Source organism: Nicotiana attenuata, chromosome 7 (assembly GCF_001879085.1).
Source record: "Nicotiana attenuata strain UT chromosome 7, NIATTr2, whole genome shotgun sequence".
In the NCBI taxonomy this organism is placed as follows: Eukaryota; Viridiplantae; Streptophyta; class Magnoliopsida; order Solanales; family Solanaceae; genus Nicotiana; species Nicotiana attenuata.
Genome location: NC_031995.1, coordinates 69686145 through 69704151, shown reverse-complemented (window position 1 = coordinate 69704151; position 18007 = coordinate 69686145). Strand labels below are relative to the sequence as shown.

The 18007-nt window shown below is 40.4% G+C and overlaps 1 protein-coding gene across 1 annotated transcript; it reads left to right on the top strand.

The window, feature by feature from the left end:
- On the top strand, window positions 12337-12669 carry LOC109230146. The gene has a single exon (XM_019395674.1). It carries the CDS (start codon window positions 12337-12339, stop codon window positions 12667-12669), a length of 333 nt encoding a protein of 110 aa, XP_019251219.1.

Here is an 18007-nt window from a genome sequence, read left to right as displayed (position 1 = left end):
CACACCACTGCTTCCTTCTCAGTTGCGAAGGAATGTTCGCAATTGCGAACACCAACCTCCGCAATTGCGACAAAAAGATCGCAAATGCGATCACCCCCTTCGCAGACTCTCTTCGCAATTGCGAAGTTATGTTCGCATTTGCGAACTAAGCCGGCCCAGGCCTTCTTCGCATTTGCGATAAGGGCCTCGCAATTGCCATCACTATTTCCTCGCAATTGCGAACTTTGGTCTCGTAATTGCGAGATCAGAGGCCAACACCAGAACTGTAGCACCTGAAATTTTTTTCCAAGTTCAAAACACTCTGTAGCCTATCCCAAACTCACCCGAGCCCTCGGGGCTCCGAACCAAACATGCACACAAGTCTAAAAATATCATACGGACTTGTTCGTGCGATCAAATCGCCAAAATAACATCTTAAACAACAAATTTAACACCAAAACTCATGAAATTTCAAGATAGTTCAAAATTTCTAACTTTTAAACCAAAGGTCCGAATTACATCAAATCACCTCCGTTTTTACCAAAATTCACAGACACGACTTAAATATTATATCAAACCTGTATCAGGCTCCAAAACCAAAATACGGTCCTGATACCAACGAGGGCACCACTATTTCCATTTCTAAAATCCCTATATTTTTTCAGCAAATAATTTTCTTTAAAAATTCAGTTCTCGGGCTAGGGACCTCAGAATTTGATTCGGGCATACGCCAAGTCCCATATTTTTCTACGGACCCTCCGGGACCGTCAGGACACCGGTCCGGCTCTGTTTACCCAAAATATTGACTGAAGTCAACTAAAATCATATCTTTAAGCCAAAAATCACTATTTCTTAATGTTTTCACATAAGGGCTTTTTGGATATACACCCGGACTGCACACGCAAATTGAGGAGAATGAAAATGAGGTTTTTAAGGCCTCGGAACATAGATTTGACTTCTAAAACTAGAGATCACCTTTTGGGTCATCCTAGACAGTCCGAGCGCACTATTCAGATTCTTGAGGATATCCTCCGTGCGTGTGTGATGAAGTTTGGAGGTTTTTGGGATCTGTTCTTGCCACTTGCGGAGTTCGCCTACAACAATAGTTATCAGCCCAGCATTCAGATGGCACCATTTGAGGCTTTGTATGGTAGGCGGTGTAGGTCCCCGGTGGGTTGATTCGAGCCGAGCGAGTCTAGATTATTGGTCACAAACTTGGTTCAGGATGCTTTGGAGAAGGTTATGGTGATTCAGGATAGACTTCGCACAGCCCAGTCCAGACAAAAGAGTTATGCGGATCGGAAGGTTCGCGATATTTCATTTATTGTGGGAGAGCGGGTCTTGCTTCGGGTTTCGCCTATGAAGGGCATTATGAAATTTGGAAAGAGGGGAAAGTTGAGCCCAAGGTTTATTGGTCCCTTTGAGGTGTTGCGGCGTGTTGGGGAGGTTGCTTATGAGCTTGCCTTACCTCCTAGCTTGACAGGAGTTCATCCGGTATTTCATGTTTCGAGATCTGGAGGTATTATGGTGATCCGTCTCACGTGTTGGATTTCAGTTCAGTCCAGTTGGACAAGGATCTATCTTATGTTGAGGAGCCAGTGGCTATACTGGATAGGCAGGTTCGAAAGCTGAGGTCAAAGAGCATCGCATCAGTAAAGGTTCAGTGGCGAGGTCAGTTGGTCGAGGAGGTGACTTGGGAGACCGAGCAGGATATGCGCAGTCGTTATCCTCATTTTTTCACCATTTCAGGTATGTCTCTATGCTCGTTCGAGGATGAACGAATGTTTAAAGAGGGGGAGGATGTAACGACCCAGCCGGTCGTTTTGAGAATTAATGCCCCGGTCCCCTATTAACTGTTTCCCCGTATCTATTTTCTGCAATTGTGATTTGCGGGGATGATTCGTTTTGAGTTTCAGAGTATTTTGGGATACTTAGTCCCTAAATGAGAGCTTAAGTCTTAGAATTTTGACCGTAGTTAGAACAGTGTGAAGACGGCTCCAGAATGAAATTCTATCAATTTCGTTAGCTTCGTTGGGTGATTTCGGGCTTAGGGGCGTGTCCGGATTGTGCTTTTGAGGTCTGTAGCTCATTTAGGCTTGAAATAGCGAAAGTCGAATTTTTGGAGTTTCGGGCCGATAGTGGAACTTTTGATAGCACGGTTGGAATCCGATTCCGGAAGTTGGAGTAGGTCCATAGTGTTGAATATGACTTGCGTGCAAAATTTTGGGCTTAATCGGACGTGGTTTGGTCGGTTTCGGCATCGGTTGCAGAATTTTGAAAATTTGAAGTTCATTAAGTTTGGATTGGAGGGTGATTCGTGGTTTTAGTGTTGTTTGATGTGACTTGAGGGCTCGACTAAGTTCGTATGATGTTTTAGAATTGGTTGGTATGTTTGGTTAAGGTCTCGGGGGCCTCAGGTGAGTTTCGGATGCTTAACGGATTGGTTTGGGACTTGTGCATTTTTGCTGAAGCTGCAACACCTGTTGTTTTAGCACCTACACATTTTTGACCGCAGGTGCGGAGCCGCAGATGTGAATTTAGGCCTTGTCAGCTGGGATCGCAGGTCCCGCTGGGGGACCATAGAAGCGGGCTCGCAGATGCGGCCCAGTGCCCATAGATGCGGCCCCAACCCAGTTAACTGTTTCGCACCTGCGATGATTCTTCTGCAGGTGCGGGACCGCAGATGCGGTCCTACGAGCGCAGAAGTTGAAATTGCTGGGCAGAAAAGAGAGAAATCGAGGGTTTGAGTTCATAAATCCAAAATTTGATTGAGAGTTCGGTAGAAGGCGAAATTTGGAGAGATTTACGGAGGATGTTTGTGGGTATTGATTCATAATTCCTTTTTGATTATATCCCATTAATCTAAGCTTAATTTCGTCATTTAATTTCGGATTTGGGGTGAAAAATTGGGAAAATTTGAGAAAAATTCTTAGGCCGAATTTTGGGATTTTGATTGAGATTTTGGTATCGGATTTGAGTGAATTTGGTATGGTTAGACTTGTGAGTGAACGGGAGTTCATAATTTGTGACTTTTACCCGATTCCGAGATGTGGTCCCGGGGGTGTTTTCCTATTTTCTTGCCTTAGCTTTGAATTTATTAGCTAAATTAGTTGCTTGTAGCTATATTTACGTTATGTAATTGGTTTGATTAGATTTGGGCCACTCGGAGTTGGATACTCATGGCAAGAGCGTGATTTCGGATTGATTTGATATGAATTTAATCTAAACTGTATAATTTCTTGTTGAAACTGTTGTTTATATTGATTGAGCTGTATGTTTACTTTGGGATTACGGAACGGTATTTTGGGAGATCCCCCTATACATTTATGTTTGGATCAACGGGAAGGTATCCTGGGAGATTCCCCTATATTGGATATTTACTTTGGGACTACGGAACGTATTCCGGGAGATTTCCCCTGCATATTTACGTTTGGGACTATGGGGCGGTATCCCGGGAGATCCTCTGTACATTTACGTTCGGGACTACGGGACGGTATCCCGGGAGATCCCCTGTTGCTATCTCTGTGTACTGAGTTGTTATTTTTCTGTGATTTCATTTTCGTTGACTGTTAGTATTTATTTTTACTGCGATATTTCATACTGTTTTATCTTATTATACATATCTACTAGTAGGGCCATGACCTGATCTCGTCACTACTCGACCGAGGTTAGGCTTGACACTTACTGGGTACCGATGTGGTGTACCCATGCCCTTTCCTGCACATATTTTTTGTGTGCAGATCCAGGTACCTCATCCCAGCCATATTTCCAGTGAGGCAAAGCGATCTTAGAGACTTTAAGGTATATCTGCCGCGTCTGCGGACTTAGAAGTCCCTCTCTACTCTTCCTTAAGTTAAAGACTTCCTGTATTTTCTTCGTTGATAGTTTTCTGGAGTTTAGAAGCACTATTTACTTCTGTAGCTTGTGACTCATGATATTCCAGGTTTTGGGAGAATTTATGTTCAGTTCGAGAGTGTTTATTGTATATGCCGAGCGACATCTAAACTTCTTAATTAACTTTACCAGTTAAATTGTTAGTTTTCATGTTTTCGTTTCTTTTTAGCAAAAATGTTAGGCTTACCTAGTCGTAGAGACTAGGTGCCGTCACGACGGTTCACGGAGGAAGGACTTGGGTCGTGACACCAAAGTTTTATTATTTGTTTGATGTCCATTTATACAAATTGACTCTTCAAACAAACATTCTTCAAAAAGAAAAAAGAACAACTTGTTTTGAATATTGATTGATTTTTGTGATGTTTTTTCTCTCCATCAGGTAGGTTTACTTCATTATATATGTAAGTAAACTTTTATTTGATTTAAACTCTCCTTTGTTACCTGGATAAACATAGCCGTTTACCCTATATATCACATTTATTTTAAAATAAATTTGCTTTATTCAAATCTAGCTATAGTATTTTAAAGAATTATAATTATAGGATTTTAAATGTAAAAGAGTTTTACAGTTATATGAAGTAGTTTTTTATTTTTATTTTTCCAGAGGCGAAGTAGTATTTAAATAATTTAAAATAAGATAACAAAAGATCCTAACATGATTGCATATGATCATTAACCGAATTAAGTATGATAACATGATAACAAAAGATAAGTTTCTTTTTTATTTTAATTCAGATTTTAAAATTTTATCTCAAATGTTTCTCATTAACCGAATTAAGTAGGATAATCGCCATTTCATGAGTTCAACTATTGCTAGAAAAGGCCCTAGATCAAAAGTTTTTGGAATTTTTACATTCCTATACCATATAGGAAACCTTATTACCCTCAATGTTTAAGGTTTGATATAATTACATTTAGTATACCAAATTACCAATTCTATACCATATATTTAGGTAGTTATTTTTAAATAGGCTAATTATAGGGATATTTAACAAAACTTTAATTTACTGCCATATAAGAAATAGATGACCAAATCACGATTAGACATACATATAAGGAAGAAAATTCGGAGTGTTTACACTATAACAAGTTTAACAGGTAATGTAATTGATCCAAATTTGGAACATCCATAAAAAAAGGACGTAATCAGTGCAGATTACATATTGATTGAACTGCACAAAAAGCACTATATATGCACATTTTGCTCAATGTGACAATCACCTCAAAACCATGGATTTTAGATCTGTTTGCACCCTGGTTTGCATAGATTGGGATGTGCTCACTAGACCGGAGCGTAAATTAGGATGTGCTCACTAGACCCGAGCGTAAATTAAGCAATAGTAACAGTGATAATTCATATATAGCGGACACTAATTTTTTTGTCATGATCTGTTCATTGAAGATCATGACAAAATACAATGATTTGTAGAAGTTTTAGTCGTTTTTGATTTGTGAAAACAGAAAACAATGCATCTACAATCAGAATACAAATAATCTACAATTCATCTACAAAATATTTACAAACTGAGTATATTGAATTTTAATATCCCAATTCCCATTCGATTGTAGCTTAATTGGAATTTTCGACATAATTGCGTTTTTTGCAGAAGATTTGTAGAAGTTTTAGCCGTTTTTGATTTGTGAAAATAAAAAATAAAGCATCTACAATTTGAATACAAATAATCTACAATATATCTACAAAATATCTACAAACGGGGTACATTGAATTTTTATATCCCAATTCCCATTCAATTGTAGCATAATTGTGATTTTTGACATAATTGTATTTTTTCAGAAGATTTGTAGAAGTTTTAGCCGTTTTTTATTTGTGAAAACAGAAAATAAAGCATCTACAATCAGAATACAAATAATCTACAATTTATCTACAATTTCTGCAATATGTCTTCTTCTTCTTCTTCGAATTTCAATCTGAAATTCAGTCAAAACCAAGTCTAATCTTCTCTAAAACCCCTCAAAATTGAGATATAAACTCCAAACCATATTCCCGATTATTTTCAACTACACTCAATCCAAACAAATAATGATTTTTGAAAACCCAAATTTGAATTCAAAGCTTTCAAGCTTTTTAATGGCTGTCAATGGTGGAAAATATCTGGAAGAATATTTACTTCCATAATTGTAGCACGCTTAAATAGGAATATCTGGAAGAATATTTAGTTCCAGATTTGTAGCGCGCCTAATTAGGAAGGAATCAGCTCCTAATAATTGGTATTTAATGAATGGTATATATTTTGTAGAATAACTGTGAACATGGCGGGTAAATATAAAACTATGCACATTTTTGGTAATAAGGTTTCATATATGATATAGGAAGGAAAAAGTCTCAAAGTTTTTCCTTTAACCAGTAATGGGGTGGGTTCCACGATTTCTCTTATTTCAAATGTTTCTCATTATCGTGTCCTTTATTTATATTTTTAGCTGTTACACCGTGTTGAAGTTTACCATCTAAATCATGATGAAACTTATGTTGTCTCTCACCTCAAAACTAAAAGGGGCCGGGCCGTACTGATTATTGTACAAGGATATTTTGAGCTATGAAAGAAATAATATAAGGTTGATGAGGGTATTCGTTTACACTTGATAGAAATTGATATCAGCTTGTGAATACAAAACACTAATTAAAAGATTAGCATTGTAGAATTTTTGCAAGCTTGTTATTAGTATTCCTACAAGGACCAATTAGGCTAAAAAAACTACAACAGTACAACAATAACAATAATATATTCAGTATAACCGATAATAATTGAGTAATTCCTACTTCATCGTGCACAAAGTTAGTAGCGTAAGATAGATTTTGTACAAGTGCTAAAAGCCCTTGTAATTATTTGGCCTATTTGGGTATGGGATTGCTTACTGTCATAATTCAACTTGTATGTTTGGTTTGTGATATTGATGGTTTTAGAATTTTACTTTCTCTTTGAAAATCGATATAACAGAAGCGGGACGGATTCTACTTTCCTAGATCATAAGTAAAATCTAAAATTTGAATCTTTTCTTCTTTTCCTTTTTTTTTGATAACCATGATATTCGGACTAGCTTGTGTGCACCTCGACTAATTCCACGAGTTACCTGTTAACTCCCACAAGATTTGAATCCATTCATATATGAAGAAGAATATAATATAGTCAAATTGTGTAATTTTAAACGTAGTTATTTTATGTCCATGTCCAGTTTTTTAGCTTGGGTTAGTTTCTATTAATTTACGAATCAAAAGGTATTTAGAGCAAGGAAGAACCTTGGCCCTAGCCCAAATTTTGGGCAGCGTGAAAAACAAACAAATGGACTTCAAATCACTTTCCCTCTCAAATTATTATTATTGCCAACTCTTCTCTGCAGCTGCAGCTGTTTTGCTCTGCTCCATTTTATTCTGCATCGAACTACTAGCATCCTACGGTAACAAATTATATTTCTTTGCTCACGTGCACCCACTGCCTCTTACTTGGTGGCACTTTTCATACAGTAAGATATTCATCTCTCGATGTCTATGCTTTTCTGATTGATGCTAACATTGTTGAACCTAATTACAAAATGTTCTGACTGTGCAGGATTTTGAGGTGATGATATAAACAACAACAACAACAACAACAACAACAACAACAGCAAACCCAGTGTAATCCCACAAGTAGGGTCTGGAGAGGGTAGTGTGCACGCAGACTTTATCCCTACCTTGTGATGATATCGTGAAAAGTTAAAAGAAAATAAGATAATCGTATTATGTTAGTTAAATAGAGCCTCTATGTGACTTCTGTTGGGTAGTGAAGGCAGTGATGTATTGCACGTCAGATTTAGCTAGGCTTTGTTTGGATTGTGATGGATTGGTGCATTCAGCAAATTTTTTATCGCAAAGGCACCCTCGTTCGCTTATTTCTGACAAATGCTGTTCACAGCCAGCTATCAATATGTCTATGCCAAGGCTGTGATTCCAATGGAAATGTCTGCAGAGGGACAGGACATCAACGTCAGAAGTTGAATTCTTATAGTGATTGTCCTTCGTCTGATGAGTTTGCTAAGATTTGGTCTGGAGTTGGTGAAATGCCTAATAGTAATGTTAGCTTTGATACCTCTTGTAGCTCACTGAGTATCAATGAAAATAATTCCTCAACTGCATGTTTGGAGCTTAGAGGAAATGACTACTCCATCTTTCCCCATCCCTTCTAATTCTACTTACTTGACACCTGATAGTAGACGATAATTATACAATTTAGATGCTATTTACACTATAATTTGACCGCACTTTATCAATGTTTGAATGTTAAAATATAACAAAATGCTTTAATTAAGAGTTTTTTGTTTTGCAGGAGCCACTTCGAGCTAGGAGGAAGCTAAAGAGTGTTTTGGAGTCAATATGGAGCGTGGAAGGCCAATCAGAGGATAGTACGGTCGAAAAGGAGAAAGAAGAGCAAGTGCCAGCTCCGCGGTCAGATTAGCGGCCGCGGACAGAACAATTGCCAAATCCGCGGTCCAATCCGCGGCCGCGGGCGGGCTGACGGGAGCCAAGAACCCATGGTCAATTATGTAATTTTCAGGGCGACTAACCTAAATCTATATGAAGCTTAATTCGTCCAAAAGAGAGATATAGCTGTTTTGAGAGAGATTTTGAAGGCAAGAACACGGAAGAAAGACAGAGAATTTTCCTTAGAGTTTTTATATTCTTCTTTTTTAATTCCATTGTTGATTATGACTTTATATAGTGAAATTTTATCTCTTAGTATGAGTAGCTAAACCCGTCATCTAGGCTTGATGGAACCAATTGTTGGATGAAGTCTTGACTATGTTTTGATATAATTAAGTCGTTTTTACTCTATTATTGTTCAACTACGTGTTGTCTTGTGATTAATTGAAAGGGCCCTTGATTAATCGTGTCTAGTTATCTTGTGTTGCTTGAGAAAGAACACTTGGTTAGATTGTTGTTGAACAACACCACTTTCGGGTAAGTTGAGAGATTAATTGCTTGAATTTAAAAGCAGGGTTAGAGATAATGAAGCTTTGGTGGGATAATTCTGAGTTGCATAAATTGTTAACTAGAGTAGTTCGAGAGAATGCTTCTAGTAAATTATCGTAATTGATCGAGAGATAATTGCGGTAACCCAGAACTCATATTTCTTATAGAGTGTTACGGCGATATTATAGTTAACGTGTCAGGAATTAATCCGACAATTAGGGAAATCAATAACCCTAGACCATTTTACCATTAAATTCAACTTTATTCTAGATTATTGCTAGTTTTATTGTTATTTTTCCTTAGTTAACTAAATTCTACTCATTATCCATTAAAAATCTTGCTTCCGGGGATTGTTTGAGCTATTCATTAGCAGTGTTAAAAGTTGTAGTAAATAGGTTAGTTCCCTGTGGGATTCAACTCCGGACTTGAATTGAATTATATTTGCAGCGATCGCTTAGTCCTTTTTATAAGGCATAGTTGGGCGTGATCATATTTTGGCGCCATTGCCGGGGAACTAACGGTGTTATTTATTGTAACTTGGAAGAATTGCTAGGATTACTAGTTTAGATCAATTTTTTGTGGTGTTAAAAAAAATATTTGCATTGAAATTCTCACGTTCGAACTCTTCTGTGACTCAGGTGCATGCCTAGAAGCTCTTTGAGAACTGGTGAACTTTTTGAAGGACTCTCAGATCCCGAGAAAGCATTCCAGACATTGAACCGGACTAACAAGAAGAGCAAACAGCTGAAACAAAACGAACAAATTGAAATTGAAATGGGTGACGTAGATAACGTCAACGGGAACAACATGAATGATCGAGATGACCCAAACGTCAGAGTGGTAGCACCTCTTGTGCCGGAAGATGCTCTTTATGATTGGGCGCAACCAACTGCTGATAACCTGGCAACAACAATTGCGGTTCCTCCCATACAAGAGGAGACATTCCAGATTACCAACAACATGCTGCACCTGTTGCGGAATAAAGGGCTGTTCTCCGGGTCATATATCGAAGACCCACAACTACATCTGAAGAACTTTCTATCAATATGTGTCACTCAAAGACAGCCGAATGTGACTCCTGAGGCAATCAAATTATTACTGTCCCCATTCTCAGTGACCGGGGAGGCTCAAAATTGGCTGAATTCGCTCCCAATAAACTCAATCGCTACTTGGGAGGAACTAGTCAAGCAGTTCTTAAACAAGTTTTGTCCACCCAACAAAACTATGAGGCAGATTGATGAGATATTGCAATTCAGGCAGAAATCGACTGAGACTTTGCAAGAGACTTGGGAGAGGTTTAAGGGTATGTTGGTGAAGTGTCCTCACCATGGCATTCCGGATCAGATGCTGGGACAGAGATTCTATATGGGTTTGGCAAACAGTCTGAAGGCCAATGTAGATGCTTCTGCCGGGGGTGCATTCTTGAGCAAAACCTTCACAGGGTGTAAGATTCTTGTTGACAAGATGTCTCAAAATTCAGGCTGGATGACGAGAGACACAACACTCGCCCCAATAGTGCATTCTGTCGCTCTTGACCCAAACAACACAAATGCAGAAAACATAGCCACTCTTATGACCCAGATGAGCTTGCTGACAAAGAAAATCGATGAGATGTGTACGAAACAGGTGCACATTGTTGATACCACAAATGGAGGCTTATGCACTCATTGCATAAACCAGTCATATGTGTGCTCGTGGAGTGGAGAGAATGACAACCAAGGTTTCAGAGAAGACATGAATTATGTAAATAATTTCGGAGTTCAAAGGCAAGGTGGGCAGCAATAGGGACCAACATTAAACCAGCAGTACAGACCAAACCAGCCACATCACAACCCCAATCCAGGAGTGGCACGACCTCAAGGCCAAGTCGTGCCTTATCAAAGGCAGCAGGGCTATAATCAGCAGCACCAGCAACAGTTGGCCTACCAACCACCTCATCAACAGCAGGATAGTAACATGATCGAAATCAGGGGTATGCTGCAACAACTCATTGGGACAAACAGAAAGATGCAAGAGAAGTTAGCTGCATATGATTCAGCAATCAAAGGCATTGAAACTCAATTGGGATAACTATCGATGGCCTTGAACAATCGCCCACAAGGAACATTGCCTGCAGATACAAACATTAATCCAAAGGAGCAGAACCCAGATCAACTCATGGTAGTGAATCTCATGGGAGAGATTTAGGCCTCATTTGTTTGCACTTAATGGAGGTCTGAATCTTAATCATTCAGATCTCAGACATTAAGTGCGTTTGTTTTTAAAGTCTGAATCTTAATTATTCAGATCTTAATCATTAAGTGTGTTTTTTTTTTTTTTACTTCACAACCACTTATTAGGTCTGAATATGTCTCTATGATTAAGATCTATAATAGAGACTTAATTTCATCAAGATGTTATCACATATTTATTATTAATTGCCGCCACCGCCTACCATTATCAACTACCACCATGCCACCACCACCACCATACTCAACCACCACCGCCACCTCCACCACCACCACGCCACCATTATCCTCAATCATAGCCGCCACCATTATAGACCATCACCACCCACTATCCCCACCACTCCGACCACCATAATCATTCTCATCCACAATCAACACTCATCCACCTCAACTAGCACAACTGACCACCCCATCACCATCAACAACCACAACCAGCATTGCCCATCATTATAACCTACCACCACCAACCCACCACCTTCATCAGTCACAACTACTACCACCACCCGCCATTATTAACTATCACCACCCACCACCGCCATCCTCAATCATAATCGCCACCACTGCCAATCACTACTAGCTACTAGCATGAACCACCATCATCAACCAAAACTACCACCAACCACCACCTCTAGTCGGCATTCACCCGTTAGCCATCACCACCAACAAGTATCGTATTTTAAAAAACTATATATTTTATTGATAGAATTTTAGATTAGTTAGTATTTCATTTGAATTTTATGTTTATTAATTTTCAATAAAAATAAATTTTATACATTCAGATGTTAAAAATCAAACAGTCTTAATTATTTCTATTCAGATCTTAATATACATCTTAATATATTCAGATGTGTATTCAGATTCAGATGTCTTGATCTTAATACACATTTTGATATTCAGATGTGTATTTAGTTCAGACGTTTTAATATTAAAAAAATCAAATGAGGCCTTAGACAGGGAGCAAGAAGTTGCTCAATCTAGGAGAGAGACAACGCCGACTACTCCAGCTACCCCAGTTACATTAGAGACAGATGAGTCAGCAAAGCTCACCGAGGTTTTAATCGAGCAAGCACAAGTTGACAAGGGTAAGGAGAAGGAAGGTGAACAACTCCCAGAAAAGGTAGTAGAAAAGCTTCCAGCAAAGAAAAGACACAAAGCAATGGGCAGAGGTTGATTCCTGCATCATTCCCTCAGAGGTTGGTAAAGAAAAAGAAAGATGATCAATACAGGAAATTCATGAAAATGCTCAGACAAATTCAATTGAATATTCCACTGATGGATGCTTTGAGAGAAATGCCAGGGTATGCAAAAATGATGAAGGACCTGATGTCGCGAAAATTTGACTTCCAGGACCTGTCCACTGTAACTCTGACGCAGACCTACGGCTCGGTAGTGACAAGGACTATGGCTCAAAAGGTGTCTGATCCAGGTAGTTTCACTATTCCATGCACCATTGGGAGTTATGCTTTTGCTAAAGTATTGTGTGACTTGGGGTCCAGTATAAACTTGATGCCCTTGGCAATCTATACAAAACTGGGCATTGGTAGAGCTAGACCGAGCTCAATGCTACTGCAACCAGCTGATCTCACAGTCAAAAGACCGACATGAATTCTTGATGATGTGCTTGTTCAAGTGGGGAAATTTGTATTCCCTACAGACTTCGCCATTCTTGACTGTCAAGTGGATGAGGAGATACCAATCATTCTGGGCAGGCTGTTTTTAGCCACTGGGAGAGCATTGATTGAGAGACCGGAGAATTGAAAATGAGGTTGAACAATGAAGATAATATTCAATGTTTAACAATCTACGAGGATACCCAGTGAATTTACAAATTGCTCACTAGTGGAGGCCGTAGATGTAATACTACAAGAGGAGGATGAGACTATTAATGTCAGGGATCCGTTGGAAGCCTGCTTGATGAATCTGGAAAATGTGGACGGTGAGGAGTTGGTGGAGTGGGTCATGGCTCTTGAAGGTCAAGGTTCTGGAAAAGGGAACCCGAGTTCGAGCCCTTACACCTAAAAGAAAGAAAAACACCACATGCGAAACCATCAATAGAAGAGCCACCACAGTTGGACCTGAAACCACTTCCAGCGCATCTCAGGTAAACTTTCTTAGGGCCTAATTCCACTTTACCTGTTATAATATCATCCGGTTTGTTAGCTGTGTAGGTAGAGCAACTCCTATAGGTGTTACAAGAATGTAAGACTGCTATCGGTTGAACCATGGCAAGGGTGTCAGCCCAGCTTTTTGTATGCACAAGATTCTCTTGGAAGAAAGGCACAAACCTTCCAGAGAATATCAACAAAGGCTGAACCCGAATATGAAAGAGGTGGTGAAGAAGGAAGTGATCAAATGGTTAGATGCAGGTATCATCTTCTCCATCCCTGACAGCAATTGGATCAGCCCTATTCAGTGTGTGCCGAAGAAGGGAGGAATAACGGTCGTACAAAATGAGAATAACGAGTTGATCTCGACTCGTACAGTCACGGGATGGCGGATTTGCATGGATTATCGGAAATTGAACACAGCCACCCGGAAGGACCATTTTCCCTTGCCATTCATTGACCAAATGCTGGACAGGTTCGCTGGGCGATCTCACTTGTATTTCTTGGACGAATATTCGGGATACAATAAAATCTCAATAGCCCCCGAAGACAGAGAGAAAATATCATTCACATGTCTGTATGGCAGGTGTATGTATGTTAGCCATTTTCACGGACATGCTTGAAGACATTATGGAGGTATTTATGGATGACTTCTCCATGGTGGGGATTCATTCGAGGACTGTCTTCATAATTTAAGAAGAGTGCTCAGAAGATGTGTGGAGACAAATTTAGTGCTGAATTGGGATAAGTGTCATTTTATGGTACAAGAAGGGATAGTCCTGGGGCATTGAGTGTCCAGCAAAGGAGTTGAGGTTGACCATGCTAAGGTTGAAGTGATTGAGAAGTTGCCACCGCCCACTTCGGTCAAGGCAGTGAGAAGTTTCCTTGGTCACGTCGGGTTCTACATGCGATTCGTAAAAGATTTCTCTAAGATTGCTAACCCTTTATGCAAACTCCTTAAAAAGGATCAGCCCTTTGTGTTTTCTAATGATTGCAGGTTAGCATTTGAGGAGCTGAAGAAGAGATTGGTGACTGCACCCATCATTGTTGCACCCAACTGGGAGCAACCGTTCGAGCTCATGTGAGACGCAAGTGACTATGCTATAGGAGCAGTATTGGGGCAGCGAAAGGATAAGCTGATGCACCCAATTTATTATGCAAGTAGAACACTAAGCGGTGCACAACTAAATTACACCGTGACAGAAAAGGAGATGTTGGCTGTAGTTTCTACATTCGACAAATTCAGGTCGTACTTGATTGGTTCAAAAGTTATTGTTTATACTGACCATGCATCAATTAGTACTTGATAGCAAAGAAGGAGTCAAAGCCACGCTTGATCCGCTGGGTTCTTTCGATACAAGAATTCAATCTGGAGATCCGTGACAGAAAAGGGACTGAGAACCAGGTAGCAGACCACCTCTCAAGGTTGGAAGGAGCTGAAAAGAAGGTAGAGGTTGAAGATATAACAGAGACATTCCCGGAAGAACAGTTACTAGCAGTGACAATGGAGGAGACACCATGGTATGCTGATACTGCTAATTATTTAGAAAGCGGTATTGTACCTTATGAACTCTCTTCAATTCAAAAGAAAAAGTTCTTTCGCGATTGTCGGTTTTATTTTTGGGATGAACCTCTACTTTTTAAAATATGTGTAGATAACATGATCCGGAGGTGTATCCCCGAGCAAGATCAACCTTCTGTTTTGCAAGCTTGCCATGCTTCACCATATGGTGGACACTTTGGAGGATTCGGACAACAGCTAAGGTGTTGGAATCGGGTTTGTATTGGCCAACTTTGTTCAAGGATGCCCATGCTTGGGTGAAAAGTTGCGATGAGTGCCAAAGGACATGCAACATATCTCGATGTCACGAGATGGCGATGACTACTATTCAAGAGGTGGAGGTATTAGACATGTGGGGGATTGACTTTATGGGACCGTTCGTCAGCTCGTGTGGTAACAAATACATATTGGTAGCAGTTGACTATATCTCCAAATGGGTTGAAGCTGTGGCTCTCCCAACAAATGATGGAAAGGGGGTGACAGGCTTTCTAAAGAAAAACATCTTCACACGTTTTGGCACCCCGAGAGCTATAATCAGTGATGGTGGAACCCATTTTTGCAATAGAACATTCACACAGTTGTTGGAAAAGTATGGAGTTCGTCATAAGGTGACCACCCCTTATCACCCACAATCAACGGGCAAGTTGAAGTGTCAAATTCGGAAATCAAAACTGCCCTAACCAAGATAGTGAATGCGACAATGACTGATTGGCAAAGAAGCTGGATGATACATTATGGGCGTACCGTACAGAAATTAAAACTCCAATTGGTATGTCATTATACAAGTTGGTGTTTGGAAAAGCATGTCACCTTCCGGTAGAGCTCGAGAATAAAGCCCTTTGGGCACTGCGGCAGTTGAATTTGGATATGGAGACCGCAGGCACTAGTAGAGTCACTGGGTTACATTGACTCGAGGAATTCAGGTTCCATGCATTTGAGAACGCAAGATTGTACAAAGAAAGGATGAAAATGATACATGATAAGCATATTATAGATCGGAACTTCAAAACCAGAGATCTAGTGTTGTTATACAACTCGAGACTAAGATTGTTTTCGGGTAAATTGAAGTCCCGATGGTCAAGACCCTTCAGAGTGGTGCAAGTGTTCTCAAGTGGAGCTGTAGAAATTGAATCCGAAGATGGAACAAATAAGTTCACAGTGAATGGGCAAAGGTTGAAACATTACCTTGGAATGATCGCAGAAAAGGGGGATAGAGTGGTGATATCTTTGGAAGAGCCCCAATATATGAGCGAAGAGTAATAATGAAAGCTTGCATCGTGCCGCGACGTTAAATCAGGCGCTTCCTGGGAGGCAACCCATGGTTTGTTGTAAATCGTCGTGCCGCGACGTTAAATTAGGTGCCTTTTGGGAGGAAACCCATTATTTTTTTCTTTATTCTTATTTTTTGTAATTGATTTTTGAACGGTGACAATATTGATCGATCTACTAAGGTTCAGGAATGAAGGTATGCGTAGCAGAAAGACTCGGGGTGACAAAATTATCCCGGAGATAGGCAAAAGTGCGAAAAAGAAAAAAAATTCGGGATGCCTAATCCGCTGCCACAGATCTACCGCAGATTTTGCAGAAGTTCAGTCCGGGACCGCGGATCCGACCGCGGATCTGGCGCCATTCAGGTTCAATTTTTTATTTTTCTTCTTTTCTTTTCTTTTCTCTTCTCCCCTTTTAATTAAGTTTTTTAATTAAGTCCACCCCCCACCCCCCATCCGCCCACTCCCCCACTCTTTTCCTCTCCCCCTTAAACAAAAACACATCTAAAACCCTCCTCCTTCCCCAAATCAAAACCAGCGCTCCCCTCCCTTATCTTCTCCCCAATTTTCTTCTAACTTCACCAAATCTCCTCTCCTTCTTCCTTCTCTACTCAACCACTACCCAAGCTCCATTCCTCACAAGATTCTCAAGTAAGTACATGCTTCTACTTTCTTTTTTAGTTTTTTTTTTGTTTTTCAATTTTTTTTGCATTCTTTTTTCTCTTCTATTGTAAGTATAGGATAGTAGAAGTTGTGGGTACTCTTATCTTTGTTTTTGTTTGTTGGTATATATGTTGGTATGTGAGGACATTATATTTGGTTGGGTTGGGAAGACATTGTTGAGTTGTGAAGAACGGAAGTTTAATTGGGTCTTTAGGTACATTTGGGGGGGGGGGGGATATGCACAGTAGGTGTTTGTTGAATTGCCACAATGAGTTTTCTTAGTATAAATTGTGACCAATGGTGCGGGTGAAGTCTGAATAACCGCCCTTGGTTCACATATTCCGCCGATTATTGATAGTGATGGTTGTTGTGTAGGTACCATGAGATCTTCAAAGAAGATACGCACTATCGATGCATCATCAAGTGGTCATGGAGGCTCGTCCCGGGCACGGGCACCAGCCAGTTCAGCTCAATTTGATCGCACCAGGTTTGTCTCCAGAGCTGCCCAAGACCGTTTCGGTTGGAAGGCTATTAGAAAGCCTGTACCGGAAAAGGGGAGTTGATAGGGGATCCCTCTAGGCTAATGCCCCAATATGTATAGGGAGTTGACTAGGCGCAGGCTAGACATCTTCTTCGAAGAGCCGGAGGACGGTAACTTGATGCTTGTTAAGGAATTCTACACTAATTGTTCTGAACATGAGGATCACATCTGCACTGTGCGACAAAAGAGGGTGAATGCCTCGATTGAAGCCATCGGGAGAGTGTATCGCTTGCCTGCATTCACTGGGGAGGTGGATTACTATGATACTTACCAGCGAGAACCAACAAATTGGCAATTGTTTTTCAGCACTATCTGTGCACCAGACAAAGAGGTAGTGTGGGTTGTACCGGGATCGAAGTTGCACTTATCCTCACTCACCTTTGAAGGAAAGTGTTGGTTGTACATCATCAATAGTCGACTACTGCCGTCCCACAACACCACTGAGGTAAATGGTCCGAGAGCTGCTTTGATCTGGTGCTTCGTTAATCGCCAAGATTTTGATGTGGCCAAGGTTATTCACTCTCAGATGTTCACCCGTTCAACGCTGAGGAGGTATGGGTTCTTCTTCCCATCTCTAGTCACTAGATTGTGCCAGGCCGTAGGGGTGCCATAGAACCCCAATGTGGATGGCAAGGTGAAGAAAGAAACAAAGTTCCGGGCATCCAAAGTGACCATTGGGAAAGACACGGTGGCACCCGGTTCAATTGATAGTGATGATTCTAAGGCGTTAGAGGAGAGCGATGAAGAGCAGGAGGAAGTTGGGCCTTCTTCAACCCCACACGAACAAATTGGGCCATCCTCACCC